Raw genomic sequence first — 17705 nt, forward strand, 5'->3', positions numbered from 1 at the left:
GACCTCCACATGCTGGACCTACAAACGGGGGACATGGATCAAAATAACAAGGATTTGCATATATACTTTATTATATTTATACAATTTAAAATCATTTATAAAACATTCAAAAGAGAGTTTGGAAATACTCAATTTATTACAATGAATATGATACTTACCCATAAGGATTATCATGTTAACCATGTCAGAAACAGATTAATTATTATGATTATTATTACAATAATGATGATGATGATGATGATGATGATTATTATTATAAATAATTCATAATTTGATAAATGTTAAAAGAAAGACTGTCATACAAAAATACAAAGCTCAATATTGGGATTTTAAGAATCGAAAATCAAATCTTTCAAAAATTGCAATTAATTTGATCATTTTCAACTGTGAAACTTTTCTAGTAACATATTTCATTGTACAGCTGTATGATATACAAAATACAAAATGTACAAAATATTATAAAAATAATACAAAAGAAAGTCACATAGATATTTTTGTTTCAGTGACTTGACTTTCAGATTTGGAATGAGGGCACACATGGCCAACCTTGTATGCCTGAAAAGGCCCCTGTGCTGTTTATACACAAAAAAACCCATCTCTGTCTCTCTTTTACTCACACACACACACACACACACACACACACACATACACACGTGCAATGCTAAATCAACATTCAGAATTGCTCTTTGTCACTTCTTATACCTGTTGAAACACTCGTATCCTTAAGGTAGCCACTCTCTACATCAACATCCTCATCTCTGGCTGCACAAGCACCCATAGGTGTAGGCAGGTAGACATTGTTCCATCTTTCTCCAGATTCTCTCTGGTGTTCCAGAGAGAAAGCTGCAGCAGCAGCAGCAGCTTCCAGCCCCTGGTTGATGTAACTGGCTTCCTGGCTGGCCTCCAGGACGGGCAGCTCCGACAGAAGACCTTTCAGTGTTTCACCCAGTTCCCTGAAGTCAGGCCTCTGATTCGGCTCCTTATCCCAGCAGCTCCACATGACATCATAACTGAGTTAGCGAGATGGAGCAAGGAGAGGCATGAGTCAGGGTGTGGTATGCGTAAAATACCTTTTAGCAATAGCTTAAAATCAAGCAATGTCAACGCTGGAAACCCTGAATTGTGAGTAGCTCAACGCAATTAATTTAGTCAAATCTATTTAATCTGATGGGGTAAAACTGCAGTATTAGTATCTGGCATTTCACTTTTCACTTGGCATTTCATTTTGATGTTTTCAGAGTTTTTATGAAAAATTGGGGGGAAAAAAGCATAATTTTGAGTTAAGTTTTAACTCTCTTCTTAACACTTTTTTACACATACCTGTACAAGCATACTTTATCTACCACATTTGTATTTGGTAATGATTTAGGACAAAAGACAACATTAACATTTTTGATAAAATGTATACATTATAAACCGATGATTACATTTGATATTCAGTCAAAACTAAGTTTAACTAACTCATTGAAAATAAAACGGTATCAAAGAAATGACTTTTGTAACATGTTTCCCTTTGTATTTAGGTCCTAATGAAACATGAAATGTTCAAGTTTACATTGTATGCAATAAAACATAAGCAGGTTTGATGTCCGTGAAGATTCTCAATCATCAATATCATGGTTATCCAAAAATTAAAAACTGCTGTGGGTTGTTATCAAGGCTGTGGATGTCACTTAATTCCTTGGTGCTCCTGGCTGTTGACAAAAGTCGTTTACATCAGTGGAGTCCCTTCAGGCTTAGTGCAAACAACCGTCATAATCAAGTCAGATCTCATTAGCATGTTTTAAGATATTTTACAGATTCACTTTTTTAGGCTGATCCAAGACAGAATTTTCACAAATCCTGTTTATCAGTTCTAATGTTCCTCTATTAAAAGTAAACATATATAATATATTAATATTTAAATTTAGCATCACTATATAAAACATTAAAGTGGTTGTCTAAGCTACCTTCAGAATACACTCTGATTAGGTGGCTCTGCCCACTACCATCCTCAGCTTTCTGTGCAGATTTTGAAACTAATCCAAAAACAAAATGATTGTGTCTCTGACACAGGAACTCACAGTTTCTGGTCACACTCCTCAGGTGGTTTGAGCCTATGTCCACACAGCAGCAAGTCCAGCAGCTCATGGTTATGGACTCCTGGATAAGGAGTCCTCCCGCGGGACACAATCTCCCACATGGTCACCCCAAATGACCACTGAGGGGATGAGGGCACAAAACAAAATGAGATCATTTGTTATCTTATCATTTATATGTAATTGGCAATATAAAACCAGACAATGCAAATATAATTTATTTCCAAACAACAAGTCATACCAAATTTATCAAAAACATTTCTCTCAAGGACATTTTGTGTCATTTTAGATAGTTCTATCACACTGATATATATCCAGGAGCTTATTTTCAAGAAAGATTGGGTGTTTCATCCATTTTTGATCATTATAACCATTATTGACAGCTGACACTGACTCACGATTGGTCGATTGGTGGGACCTTGTTTCGTAAAATGACTTTATTGAAAACAAACAAGAACAAATATGTTGAAGCTCATGATGTTGAAGTTCCACAGAATGCTGAACTCACCACATCACTTTTGGTGGTGTACAAAGACTCAGACAGGCTCTCCATGGACATCCACTTGACTGGCACACGCATAGCTTCTTTCTGACGATAGTAATTGCCGCTGTAGATTTGCTTGGACATGCCAAAGTCAGCCACACACACCCTAAGATCATCCCCCAGCCTTGTGTGAAAAGAGCATGCAAATTAAACCGAGCATTTGCATGATAAGTAAGGCATGATTAGGCAATACTCTAGACTGAGATCACATTTGTCAAAACACACACAACCTCAGTCACAGTCCCTGAAACTATATGTAGCTTCCCTTCAGGATACAAGCCATGGTTGAATACCAATAGCTGAAGACAGAGACACAGTCAGAGATAAACAAGGAAGCCTTGATTTCAAGTCCCCACCCTCCCGCTGTATTGTTTCTTCCCCTCAGTGTCTCCCTCTAATGGACTTACATGCAGTTGCGTGCAGCCAAGTCCCTGTGCAGAAACCCCTGTGAGCTCAAGTAGCTCATCCCTGCTGCAATATCAATCATGAAGCGCAGGAGACTCTGATGGGGCACAAACTGGTAGAGTAGGGTAGAGAAGGGTGTATTCTGTTATTTAGTTAAAATTGTGGGTATTTTTAATGAAGCTGTGCAAAAATGAAGAGCTCAACTATTAATATTAATTACCTATTACTTTGGTGTCACTTAAGGTGCATTTTTATAACATTTGATAACACAGATTTAGATAGATGAATGATCTGATAGTGAAAGAATTAGGAGCTATGGCTCTGTGTGTGATTCTGCAGATTGTTGTGTATTGTTGTCCTCCTTCCATATCATCATTTAGTCTATTACTTAGTTGACAAAGATTGGAAAAAGTGTGAACTGTTGTAAAATAAATATTTCTTGTAAGTTTCATGTTTAATGTCATCATGTGGAAAAATTCTAACATATTTGGGACAAGTATTCTGCCCCCTTCATCTCTATCAGACATGTACAAATACTTTAAACATTGACACACTTCCATTAAATTAAAAACTGTTTATTTTAATCAATGTTGTAAATACTGTTATTTTGTTAATGTACTTTATTGCACTTCTGTCAGAGAGGGATCCCTCACATGTGGCTCTTTCTGAAGTTTCTATATCTATTTCCTTGCTCTTGTTGAGGGTTAAGGACAGAGGATGTCTCACCTTGTTAAGCCCTAAGAGACAAATTGTGATTTGTAATTATTGGCTGTACAAATACATCTTGACTGATTTATTGATTCATTGACAAATATTGAAGTTTTCTCTTGTGTGTCTTGTGTGCATATGCCGACATACATGCAACAATATGCCCCATCTACACATGCATGTACTGACTGAAACTCACTATTGATATATCACCATAGCGTGTTGCGATAAGGAAGCGACGCAGGTCTCCATGTTTCAGGTATGGCAGTATGACGAGGGGAACAGGCAGAGGAGAGTCCTGCTCCCTCTGTAAAGTGACCCCTGCAGGATAAAACACACACATCTCTCACAAAGTCGATGCTGCAGCAGCAGAAAAGAGAAGAGTCTGTGGGTTGAGCCTCTACAATCAGTTACAAACAAACATCAGATTTACTGTAGTTCCCAAAGCTTGAATGGCAGTGGAAGTGGCAACAGTGCCAGCTCATAGGGGTTTCAGAAAACATTGTTTTTGAACGAGGATTCCAAATATTTTACAATGTGAGCTCAGCATAATCTCCAACATGAGTTGCAAGGTTAGCAGTTTTAAGAAGCAACCTTCTGGTAAAATGTTCCAAAGGCCAATTTAATAAGCTATTGATTTACCCAACAAATCAAACCAAATGTGTTATCCATGTGCTCCATATATATGTGTACTATGACTAGATTAGGCTAACATAGATTCATGGTTCTTGTGTTTTGAACCATTTAACACTCTAAGATCACTGTTGTTACCACCATGGACTTGATTTAGCAAATTTCAGCTCATTGCTTTGGGGTGGTCATCTTGGTGACAACCAGCTCATTCACTGACCAGCATGAAATACAGGGCTCAATATTATATTATTATTATATTACATTATATGCCACTCATTCAGTGCCATATCCACCAACTGAGCTGTAACTACTGTGGTCAACAAGATCAAGAAATGAGGTATATGTAATTTAAAATAAAATAACTTTGGAGCTGCAGATATTGTAGAACGCAAAGATAACTGACTTCCATCTGATCACCAGCATCATATGTGATGGATGGTAGTCTAATGTTTCAGATAATCCTTTAAACTGTTTTAGGATTAGGTTTGATCAGCTTACCGAGTAGTCTGACCACATTTTCATGATCAAAGTTCTTCATGATCTCGGCCTCTTTCAAAAAACCATGCAAGTCTTGCTGGCTGTGGATTCCAACTGTGTTTATGAAAGAGAAAGATGTAGAAAAATAAGAAAATTACAGTTGAGTTTGGATAAAGACTGTGGCTTTTCATTTTGTACACACCTCTCATGGTCTTCACAGCCACCTTGATGTCCATATGTTCCTCTGGTGTAAAAACCCCTTCACAAACTGAACCAAACTCGCCTGGAAGAAAAGGAAAGAAAGCTCAGTGTTATCACTCACTGGGACCTCTTAACCATGTCCTGCTTAAAAAAGTTGATTATAGTAGCTAAACTAAGGCTGCATGAAAAATGGTTTCGCTACATTATTTTAAGGGTTCCCATTCTGATAGTAGAATTGTAGTTAGGTGTTATTGTAGTGGTTATGCACATGAATGGGTTTGGCAAAGTGGCTTGATTCCATCTCCTTACACTTTTAAATTCAAAGCCTCCTGATTAGAATTTGGCCTGAATGCTTGAAATTTGGGAGGCACGTTTACAGTTTCTGCAAGCAAACTATGGGTAGGCGTAGGCAACACAAACTCGCTTAGGTTTAGGTTAACATTGTGGTTGCAGTTTAGATTGGACTGGAAATGATGTGCTGTGTATAAAGGGAGGATGCATTCAATGCTCACCCACCATCCAAAACTTCACCCCCCCAATGTTTGCTTTGTGAAAGAAGGGCACACTTAATGTTGTTACTGAACATAAATCATGCAGTGCAAAATCATTTAATAGGAATACATTTGTTATGATCTGCCCCTTCTTGCCCGTTTGGACTGTGTTTCCTGTTCTATTTCTCTTTATTTTTTGCAGTTTTTGCAGTTCTATAAATGACTGCTCCTCTGTGTCTTAAGTGTAGTCATTTGACTCCCTTTGGGGGTTTCTTGTCAGTTTCAACTATGGCTAATTAGTTTATTAAAGGTAGGGTAAGCCATATTGATTTGAAACACTTGAGCTTTACAGGAGGTCTGGTTTAAATACACAGCCCTGGCTCTGTGTTTGGGAAAGAAAGAAAGCTGGACTACAACCAACAACACAACACTGTTCCAGCCATTCAGCAACAAGGTATTCTTGCAAAGGATATAAAGGTCAAAGGGGCAGTTGAAGCGAGACAGAGGTCTCTGAATGGTCATAAACAGTAAATCCTTACCGTACACTAATCCTCATTCTAAGAGCGATTTTTAATAAAACGTGTTCACATCGCCTGTTACAACTCAAACAAGATAATGTAATCATTCAACTGCCTTCTACTAATGAGGGATGGGACCAGGACTTGAAAAAGAGGCCCCAGGTAACTTGCACTGCTACTAATGCTTCAGAACAACTATTAGCCACTGGAAATGCTATTTTTACAGTAGCGCTCAAAATGAAAAGTGCTGGCACACCACAGACTGCGGCTAACCCAAGCCAGATAGCGAAATAATGAAAGGGAGAAGATGTTAAAGGGATAGTTCACCCAAAAAAGTCACTAACACCTGCAGTACACAGGTAGCAATACATCATTGTCTGACTGTCCTAGACTTCTTCTTGGGTAGACACACAAACACACACAGCTGATTCTTGTTGAACGTGTAGTTTGAGTAAATACAGACAGTGTATTTTGTCTACAGTTAATCATTTTCGGACAAGATGGAGTATGTCCATGTATTTTGTCTACAGTTAATGCTAATGTCGTGCAGGAAAGTGGAGGGTGGAGGTTCTTTAGGACCAGTGAGGGGTGTATTTGTTTCATATATCAAACAGACATTCTCCAGAATTACTAACTCCGCCTGTTTTACAGCCTTGGGGTTACCCCTTTTCTGTATATGTTAGAGCTGGAAGCTTTTCGTCTGTTTTCCCTTCTAAACCTGTCAACAGCCCAACTACTGATCAATCAGATGACTGGGATTCCACAGGATCCTGACAGGGTCAAAGGAGATTTGAGTAAATAACTAAGCGCAGCAGATATTTTGTAGATGGGTGGAATCATTTTGCTGTTCCTGAGTTTTCATATGTTTACTCTCGTTGAAAGACTGGGAGAGTTCATCTCAATAAATACATCACAATTATAGATTCCTCAGAGTGTGCAGTTTTCAGTCAGAGTTCCTGGCAGTGTTGATGCTTTGGCTCTAATTCAGTGCCGCTAAGAACAACACGAAGAAATAAGAATTAAGCATATTTTACTATGAAAACAATCCACACACTGTTTTCCATGATTATAAATGATCTTTTCTGACTGACCTCATCAGATAAGGACTATTTCTCTTTGGTTTGGCAACACAACCAGTTTGACATCTCTCATCCCCTCAACCTCAATTGTTTTTCCATTTGGTCTGCTCCGGCTGGTTTTTGACTTTTAACTGCCTCAACCTTCCGTAAGCCTTGCCCCTTTTTACATGAAATCATTGAAATGAATAAGCTGTGTTTGGCAGTTGCATCTGGGTGCTTCTCTTGTGTTTGCTTGACAATAATCCCCCAGTGTACTGGTTTGCTTTGTCAAACTGTAGGAGTTCATGTCAATGTATAAACAGAAGAGACAGGTGTCAATGATCTTTGGTATTCTATCATAGTAAAAGTTTGCAGCCAAAGCCCTGCACCGTGGGTCTGCCAGTATTTTTGATGAGGAATCCTATTGACCTTTGCCAAGTTCCTTCCCCAGGGTCAGCTTGTTTCTCTCCACCAGGACCTCCTTCAGACTGGCTAGCAGGCTTCCACTGAACCCTTCCAACATCTGGACCACCCCTTCCTCCCCTGGAACACAAAAGAAAATCAAAGGATTCCCTTTTCAGGTGTAATAAAATAAGGCATAACCTCTCTCTTTTGACACTTCATTTGTAACATTTCATCGGAGGCAATTTGTCCTCTTCACATGAAGCAACATGACGAATTTATTTTGTCATAGTTATATAATCCAGCTTCCTCCTCCGCCCAATTCCTCTGCTCACCTGTGATTCATCTACTCATCACCCGAAGTCTGTTGCAGTCTTCACACAGTTATTTCAAAATGGTTCAAGTTTACTCTGCAAGTATAGCATCTATGGGACTTATTTGGTGGTAATAGTCAATAAGACATTCTTATTCTTCAGGGTCAATAATGATTAAATGAAAAATGTATTAATCTATTATCAGATACTTACTGTTGGCCTGCTGGGTTGTAGGCTCCACCACCTGTGGAGGTTGGTAGGAAATTCCAGGATTCACTGGCAAAAGCTCAATTTCTTGCTCCTCTCTGTGGGACAATTATAATTTTCACATCCTTAAAAATAAAAGTGTCATTGAATGAAATAAAAGGTAAAAAAAATTATGATTATAAATTTAATTTTGTTCTTTGTTGCAAAATGAGTTTAATCTGATGTCCAACTGAAATTATTTTGTGGTGAAATTGTGTTGGTATACAAGTATACCAACACGCTTGTTACTGGAAATAATTAAATCATTGCCAAAGACAGAATTTTCTGTTTCTATTTATCCATGCATCATCTACATTGTTTACCCTTGAGTCATGACGGGAGCTGGAGCTAATCCCAGCTGACATTAGGGTAAGAGGCTGAAGAGACAACAAAAATCTATAATCTTTCACACTCACAATCACACGTACAGTCAATTTAGACTCACCAGTCAACCTAACCCTGTCTGCATTTTTTGCTCACACAGGAATACGCTGTATGAGCTGTATTTGTCATTACTGTGATGACTGTTTAAAATCAGATCAGAGTGAAAAAATCCCACAAAAATGTCCGGGACCCATTTGCTGCCAAAAAACGGGTTAGCGGGTAAAAACAGAATTGGAATCTGAAGTGATTGTAGAGCAATTATTTGGTTAATTCAAATTGAATTATAAATAATCACTTTCCAGAGACAAATGTCTGTTCATATTTTATGAACCTCATCTGTTTCTATTTTAGTACATAATGAAATTATCCTCATACAGTATGTTTTGTTAAATAATTTTAACAAATCAGCTTTACAAATTAAGCTATCATTATTATTATTACAATTATTTATATGATTATAATTAGCAGTAAAAGTGATAGCTGTAGTAGTAGTAGCAGTAGGAGTATAGTATAGGATCTCAGCAGAAAATCCAATTTAAAAGTCAGTTAAGACAAAAGATGCTTTTACCTGAGTTTAGTGTAGTTTCGGTACAGGGTGCATACAGCTATGGGGATTACAGCCATGAACAGTAGGCTACCAAGCAGAGCACCAACAATCGGCCACTTTGGGAAGTGTCTCTGGCCCAGAGGATCTACTGTCATTTCAAGTTCTGTGATGTTTACGCCTGGGCTCACAGTGATCACGACAGAAGGAACTTTCCCTGAAAGAAACAGTGTTTTGCATGGCTCAGAAGGAATTCAATTACCTTTACAGATGCACTTATTGGGTTTGTTAAGGGAGTGAAGCTCCCAACATGTTAATGCAGCTCTGATTTTACAGCAACAATGTTTCGACAAGACTGCAATGCCCTTAAGCAGAACTTTGATCTCCAATTAACCCACTGCCAACTACACTACAAGCCCTGCTCAGACCTGCAAAAACATCTGTCTCTGATGATCAGATCACAAGTGGACAGCTGTAACTTCATCACATCACAACAATCTGGCAGATCACTAATCTGTTCTATATGCAAATGGCCATGTACTATATTTCTATGCAAAAACTAAATGTGTCTGTTGTCAATGTGTGTGTGTGTGTGTGTGTGTGTGTGTGTGTGTGTGTGTGTGTGTGTGTGTGTGTGTGTGTGTGTGTGCTAGAGAAGTGAGCAGGAAGGAGCACTGAGTAAGGGTTTAAACATCTGAATTTACTGAGGTGGTGATCAGTGTTCACATTTTGGTCAAAAATTAACATATGTGTATCACAAAAAGGTGTAAATTACTTTTGTTTTATAGTGAAATTGTACAGTAGGTGATCCTTTAATGCAGCCCAGCACATTCATGTTCACACTGCTGAAAGAATGTGGCCACATGTGTCCCAGACCACCTACACAGGGTTTCGGGCCTCAGTGTGGAGTGAGTGTGTTCACTCCTGAACTGAGAGTAGTCTAATTGTGATCAGATCATTCAGGATGGATGTTAATACCAGGTCTGAGGAACACTTAACAATGAGCCCAATATTCCTCTTTGTTGTTGGCGGAGACCAAGTAGCCAAGTAGCCCAAGTAGAGAAGAACTGAAGACAGGCCACTTACACAACAATATCTGTTTGCTGATATTAGCTGATATTAGCTGATATTAGCCAGTAGATAACCTACTGGTCATCTTAGAGCAAGAAAGACTGTATCCATAGTCAGGCTTACATACATCTATGAATGGTGACAGTGGCAGTGGATGCATGCCGTGTCCCCTGTTGGATGGATATATCATTCAAGGCTTGCACTGTCAGTCTGTAGTCACACTGTGGGTCCAGTCCTGTGATGCTGACCGATGTGCCGTTAAGCCCTGATGAGTCTGGCAGGAAAATCGCATGTTCCCCACATGACTCCCACCGACCACCAGCCTCTGCTTCCTTCTCACACCTGACGTCATATGTCACTTTCTGTCTGCCTCCCCTGTCAAGAGGAGGATCCCACGTCACTGTCAGCACTGAGTCATTTTGATGATGGGCTTTTAGATGCACTGGAGCAGAGGGCGGCTCTGTGACACAACAGACAAGCAATACATGCTTAATATCAAAATCCACTCAGATGTGCAATTGCATAGGTACACAAGACGACAATATGATTTGTATTGAGTTTTTTTTTTTATAACAAATACACATACAATCTTAATATTATCTGTGATATCAGAAATAATGGCAAAGCAAAATCCATTATCTTTTCCTTCATAATGTATTCCCTTTTTGAAATTTTAAGGATTTGTAGAATTTTCAAATGAGCTTGATTGCATAACAATAATGTAACAAAAATCAGATGAGTGAGAAAAGCATTTTGTGACCAGCTGAGGGTGCCAAAGCTGGCCATTTAAATATTCACATAGGGACTGTAATGTGTAATCCAGAAACTACATTTACTGTTAGAAGACACCTGTTAAATCCCAGTAAACCTGCCCGGTGTCTTACTGGTGCAGTTGAAGTCCAAGGGGTCTGTTGGTAGGCGGCTGAAACCCTGCAGACAGTCACATCTCTCCGATCCCTCCCTATGTGTCCTGGAATTAGCGGGGCACAGCTGGCATTCTGCACTGTCATTGGTTGGTTTGTAGTAGCCTATCCTACATGCTGGTGGAATAGGAACAGTCATTCATCTCTTTCAAAAAAAAAAGTGTTTTTGAGTGTGTTGCAATAGTGACATGGTTCGATAAAGCTGATCCATTTGTCCAAATGAGATGATTATTTACTAAAGGTTCTCTAGTTTTCTCTGTTTAACTGGGATCCAGTAAGACTAATATATTGGTGATTACTGATTTTGGCTGATGTATACTGATAGATCTCCAAAAACCTATAGTCTAATATTTCAATTAACAGGGACCACTAAGGTTTGGCCCAGGGTCCTCTAACATATTGTTTTAGCTACAAATATGCAATAAACAGGAAACATGTCAGAAATAGGGATAGAAGAGGATCATGGGAGAGAGGATGTGAAAGTAGTGAGCTGTGGTCACAAGAGTCAAGATTATGTTGGTCAAGATGTCAGCTGTGAATTTCTTTGGTAAAGTAGTTGTTACCTCATCTCTTGACACATGGGGGAAAAAACATTCCACGATAGCTCACTTCAGTTTTGTTATTTCTTAACTTTTAACTTTTAACATCAGAAGTCAGGCCTTGTTTGACAGACATGTGAAATAATGAGTCCTAAAGTGTCTCACAATTTACACAGGGTTAAAAAAAATGGAAATATCTGAATCTAAAGTAAAAATTGGGTCAACATATCACACTCATCTCTTGCTTTAGCATAAATGTGAGTTGCTTGTGCTGCTCTACTTGATGCATTGAGCATCAGCAAAATGCTTTTGCATGAGACATATGGGTCTCCTGAACCTGGACCAAACTTAGCACTGCAATTTGTAATTCACATGCCAAGTGTGAAGTCAATAAGATGAACATTTTGCGAAATATGCGTTCCACAGACAGACTGTTTCAAATGGGCTGTTTACTTGGCCTGTGGTAATGCAGCAGAGCTACTTCAGAATTATTATACTTCATTAGTGAGGCCTTGTCAAGCAGTTTACAATATACTGTCACCACTTAATTGTGTTCAGGGAGCTTTTTAGATACAGTCTATGGTGCAGAGTAAAGTTAGAAAACTTTGAGTTCATCCTACCTGGTTTATCTGCAATGCAAATTTTATAATCAATGTTTTTCATGAAAGGAAACTGAATTTGCTTTGTTATTCTTTTTGTATTCTACAGTAAAATGTTACAACTTTAAACTCTGAATTCTGACTTTTCCAATGGTGGTATTGCAACTTCAATCTCACACATCTTTTTTAAAAATCTCTAAATAAATCAGAAATCAGTTTTACATTAGATACACATACTCTATGAGTATGTGTGTAATATGCAAACATTCATTTAATATGTAGGCCTATATGTAATCCTTCATTAGCTTTCCAAAAAGGCTTCCTTATTCAATACAAGTGTGACATAAACATGAAATGTGAAATTAAAAAGTCAATCTCCATACCTTGACAGGTGTCGTCCATGACTTGATACCCAGGTTCACAGGTACATCCCCCCTGCAGTGGCCCCCACACTCCATTTAAATTACACTCTCTAACTGGTGGAGAAACCTCCACTGCTCCCTTCACACAAGAACCTGTCAGTGGCCCAGACCCGGCCCCTGTTCTGCCGAACAATGCCAGGTTGCCCACTGTGTCCGAGCACCTCTTGTAGTAGAGTTTTATTGACGTTAAAAGCACGCATGTCCCAGAGTAGGAGAAGGCGAGCTGGAAGCCTCTGTGGCTGACTGAGCCCAGGTCCAGGGTCATGCTGTGATCCAGGTAGCTGGATATCGATTGGATTGTAGGGAAAAGCTTAGGGGCCTGGATTTCCAGGACAATAGAGCTATCCCAAAACTTTTTGATGGGTGTGTCTGTATCAAAAAGATGAACTCTCAGTGGGCCAAGCTGGCCAGGTGGCTCCTCTTCTTGTGCTAATTTAATATCCATCATTAGATAGTGAGCTTCTTGGCGCTCCATCCAGTGGCTTAAAATAGTTCTTGTAATTCTTCTTCCACAAGCTTGGAGCACAGGCACTCGACTCTGTGTACCAAGATGAATTACACTCCACTGTAGTGACAAGGAAGAAAATGTGTAACCGCCACATTCTAAACTTACAGACGCATATAAAAAGCAACATTTATGAGATTAAACCTAAAATACCTCTGGAATATTTAAAATACAATGAAATATTTATGCATAGATTATAATGTTAACAGATGATTGAGCAATTTTAATCAGTCAGTTTCAATGATTTTATAATAATAATAATAAAAACTGTTATTGTTATTATTATTGAAAGAAATCACCCTTATTCAATTATGGACTTCAAATACTGAAATTGCAGCAGTTAGACTAGACTAGACTTTTAGAATATCCAATTCTGGATATTGAATCACTTCAGGCCATGAGAAAATCTTGTTTGAAATATCATATATTTTTACATATCATCACTGTGCCCTTAATTTTCATTGTTTTGTTTCTGAAGAAGTTTTTTCTTTACCGTATTTATCAAATTATTTATTTGTTTGTTTTTCTTTGCTTAATTGAGGAATTTGTTTGCATTTTTTGGTTCTTTTATTTATGATGTTCTCTGGTTTTTATGCTAAATTAGTAATTATGAAAATCATCTGGTACTGAACTTGTACTGTCACTTTTTCAAAGACAACACTGTTAAATAGGTGAGTTATGTGAACAAAGGCAAAGATAATATGTGAAAAAATTCAAAATCACCAGTTTGTTAATTGAAAACAATGAAAACCCAAAAAGTTCAATTTAAATGTATAATTCTGTCATAAGTTAGATTGTATTTTTCCTGTACATGAAACAAGCCACATAAAAATGTCTCACTTAATCAAACTTACTTGTGAGGGTGGTTCAGATTTCCAGCTCAGTGTGGCCTCTTTGTCAGAATTGAAAATCTCCACTGAGCAGAAGAGAAGGGAGAAAGTCAACACTGTTATTCTGCTGAATATTATTGTACTGTCTACAACAGAGATTTTTGCACTTTCAGACTTTCCTGGGCTGAACCATAGAGGTCTTCATAGGTAATCAGGAAAATCTTTTTGTTTCAAAACTGACATGTAACCAGTGAAAAGTAGGCTCAACCCTGAATACAATGAATTGCAGTAATCCAGTTGAGATGAAATAAAAGCATGGATGATCTGGGATCGGTCCTGGAGAGCAAAAACTGATCATTGAGATGCTCCTTAACTTTTTGTCAAAAGAGAGGTCTCAGGCAGTAAGTTTGGTCTTTGCAGAGCATTCTAAGGTGTTTCTGTTACACATTTTTACAGTCGTGTTTTCATCTATCTTGTCTTCATCAGGGTGGTGTCTGAAGCTATTTCCTCTTTCTTAAGAAGAACATTAACATAACACAATTATCAACAGTGATAACGAAAACTGAAAATGTACAAGCTCTGTAAAAGCTGTGAGGGATCAATTTTAATTAAGATTTATTAGAAATATTTGATTGATTAAAATAATAGGAGCTAAAACATGCAAAGAAACTTCATTTGTCCCAGTTATCAATAGTAGTGACCTAGCGTTGTTTTAATCTGTTATGAGAACATTTTACTGGTAATACTAAAGCAACTTTGAACAATGTTGAATTCAGGTCTTTTGTTTTATACGTTTTCATACATAAATGTTATTGACATCCACAAACACATTTTATTATTTTGAGGGTCTGCATTTGAACACTGCCGTTTGCACAAAATGAAATCACACTCTAAATATTCAATAGCATATTTGGACTGTACCACTGTAAACCTCAAAAATTACTTTTATCAGGAAGTAATCCTGACATTTCACTGAGCAATAGATTTGCTTTTCCAAATAAACCCTATCTAAGGGGAAATTACTACAATTGCATAGATATACATGTATATCATACATAATACCTTATATCTCTTGTAGTGAATTTATTAAACTGGAAATCACCATATGCTTTTCTGACACACTTCAGAGTTTATGATACCATTACATTTTCTACACATCCTTTTTTCTACATAACATCTTGAACTTTGATTAATTACAATAAAAAAACTTTTTTTCCCATGCTGAGTGTAAAGCAACTGAATCCTCACCCTCCTCTGCTTGATTTTGTGTTTCACAGCCAGCATCCAGCATCCAGGTCCACAATATGAAGACAGTCACAGGCCACATTCTACAGTTGCACACGGTCATGTTCAAATGTTGTATTACAATCCACTGCCCGACCTGTCAGCTCTGAGTGTCGTCTCTGTTTACATCTACTCATCACAAAAATGTTGTAATCAACAGCTGAGATGACCCTCCCTTCCCTATGAAAGCTCCAGTTCCTGTGTCGCTACTGCACTTTTCAAGAATGCAGTAAAACAGGGACCCTATCTCATAGAATGCAATGAGAACCTGTCTCTGGTTTGACATTCATGACTGTTCGAAAGCCAGCACTGTTAATGTATTGTTAAATTGTTTATTGAACTAAGTTCTGTGCAGTAATAGCTTGTTTCTCTGTGAGTTTTCCTATGTCCCAAGCTCTTGAACGCACCATAACATTACAGTGCTCAACCTGTTCCTCCTTGCACAAAGCAGCAGATATCGGTCCTGCTGATGGGTTGAGGAGCTTCTACGGCCCTGTCCAGCTCTCCTAGAGTAACTGCCCGTCTCCTGGAATCTCCTCCATGCTCTGGAGATTATGCTGGGAGACACATTAAATCTCCTTGCAACGGCACGCATGGATGTGCCATCCTGGAGGAGTTGGACAATCTGTGCAACTTCTGTAGGGTTAAGAAATCGCATCATGCTCCCAGTAGAGATAATGACTCTAGCTAAAGCCAACACTAATGGAAAACCAGTGGAAGTGATCAAGAGGGAGAAACTTGAAATGGCCTCCACATGCAAAACCACTCCTATTTTGGGGGTTGTCTCATTGTTGCCCCTCTAGTGCACCTGTTGTTAATTCCATCAACACCAATGCAGCTGAAACTGATTAACCACCCCCTCTGCTACTTAACTGACCAGATAATTATCAAAAAAGTGCAATTGAATTCATGCCATACCCTGATAAAAAAGTGTTCCTTTAATTTTTTTGAGCAGTGGTACATTAACATTTCATGATAAACATTAACATTTCATGATTTACATTTACATTTCACTATTTACATTTACATTTCATGATTCACATTTACATTTCATGGTCCTGTGTGCAGTGCTTCATGAATTGTCAAACTGTCAAACTCGCCCATCAAAGTCAGTGGGTGGGGCTAACGCTAATCTAGTCTGATCCATTGCTTTGGTCTGAAGTAGAGCACCAGGATAGTGAAAATGAAAGATCTTCAGGAACTTTCTAGGGAGTTGGTGAGAGACGTTTTAGACTTAGCAGAGGATGTGGAAGTAGGACCTGCTGACCCAGAGCATATAGCGAGTAAAGCAGAGGAACTTATTGAAGTTCTTGGAGTTATTTCCGCACTTTCCAAACAAGATATTGACCATAGAGTGACTGCAAATTTAGAAGAAGTAGATTAGATTAGATTAGATTCAACTTTATTGTCATTGCACAAGTACAAAGCAACGAAATGCAGTTTGCATCCAGCCAGAAGTGCTTAAACAGTGAATAAATATATGGTACAGTATGCTTAAGTATGTGCATATGCTAAACAGTGAATAAATATATGTTGCAGATGCTAAAGTATATGTAAATGCTAAACAGTGAATAAATATATGTTACAGTATGCTAAAGTATATGTAAATGCTAAACAGTGTATAAATATATTACAGTAGGTAGGTGTATATACAGTATTAGTGATATGATTCTACCAGATATTGCTATTGACACAATATACAGGTTATATACAGTGTATGTACAGTATAAACAGTAGTGCAGGTGATATGAATTCACAATATTCAGTGAAATAATTCAGGAGTGCAGGTGGTGGGAATTAACATTACTCAGTCAGGTCAGCCCTGGCTGTGCTGTAGGCTGCTGGGTCTCCTGATCTGAAGGCGATGTTGCGGGCCTTAAGCAGGAGACGTACATCCCTGTTCATCCAGGGCTTCTGATTTGGGTACATGGTGATACGTTTCCGGGTGGTGACACTGTCTATGGTAGTGGTGTTGTGGTCTAGTACGGAGGAGGCGTAGCTTTCGATGTCTGCGCTGGAGTGACAGGTTGCCGGGGTGTTAGGCGCAAAAGCATGCCAGTCCGTGTGTCTGAACCGGTCCATGTAAATGAAATGTAAATGTAAATCATGAAATGTAAATAGTGAAATGTAAATGTATATCATGAAACCTAAATGTAAATAGTGAAATGTCAATGTGAAAAGTGAAATGCAAATGTAAATAGTGAAATAATTGGTATTTTAATCATTTAATGACACATTTAAGTAATTATTTAATGGTGTATTTATTTATTTCATTTTGGCACTTTTAGTACTCCATGCATTTCTGGTTTATTGCTGTGCGTAAATGCCAGAAGGTGAGTGTTATACTGTCTAAGTCTATCTTGTGCTGGTGTGTTGTTAAAGCTAATAGGCTAAAGCTAATAAGTCGTGCTGTCTGTGCGCCTCCCGTGAGGTGATTAGTTTATGTTATATGATTTATATGATATATTTGATTACTGAATACAGTCCTTTGTAACTTTAGTTATTTCTTTATGTTTTGTATATAAAGTA

At 38.2% G+C, this 17705-nt stretch overlaps 1 protein-coding gene across 1 annotated transcript; it reads right to left on the reverse strand.

The window, feature by feature from the left end:
* Positions 1 to 53: 53 nt before the first annotated feature.
* On the reverse strand, positions 54 to 15326 carry LOC109637607 (ephrin type-A receptor 7). The gene is made up of 15 exons (XM_069518658.1): positions 15141 to 15326; positions 13917 to 13978; positions 12519 to 13122; positions 10959 to 11114; positions 10202 to 10534; positions 9028 to 9220; positions 8043 to 8134; positions 7543 to 7656; positions 5048 to 5128; positions 4867 to 4959; positions 3935 to 4056; positions 3030 to 3139; positions 2587 to 2746; positions 2064 to 2200; positions 54 to 1010 (listed from the first exon to the last, which is right to left on the reverse strand). Exons 1-15 carry the CDS (start codon positions 15238 to 15240, stop codon positions 674 to 676), a joined length of 2694 nt encoding a protein of 897 aa, XP_069374759.1. The 5' UTR covers positions 15241 to 15326; the 3' UTR covers positions 54 to 673.
* Positions 15327 to 17705: the final 2379 nt, after the last annotated feature.

Source organism: Paralichthys olivaceus, chromosome 22, assembly GCF_024713975.1.
Source record: "Paralichthys olivaceus isolate ysfri-2021 chromosome 22, ASM2471397v2, whole genome shotgun sequence".
In the NCBI taxonomy this organism is placed as follows: Eukaryota; Metazoa; Chordata; class Actinopteri; order Pleuronectiformes; family Paralichthyidae; genus Paralichthys; species Paralichthys olivaceus.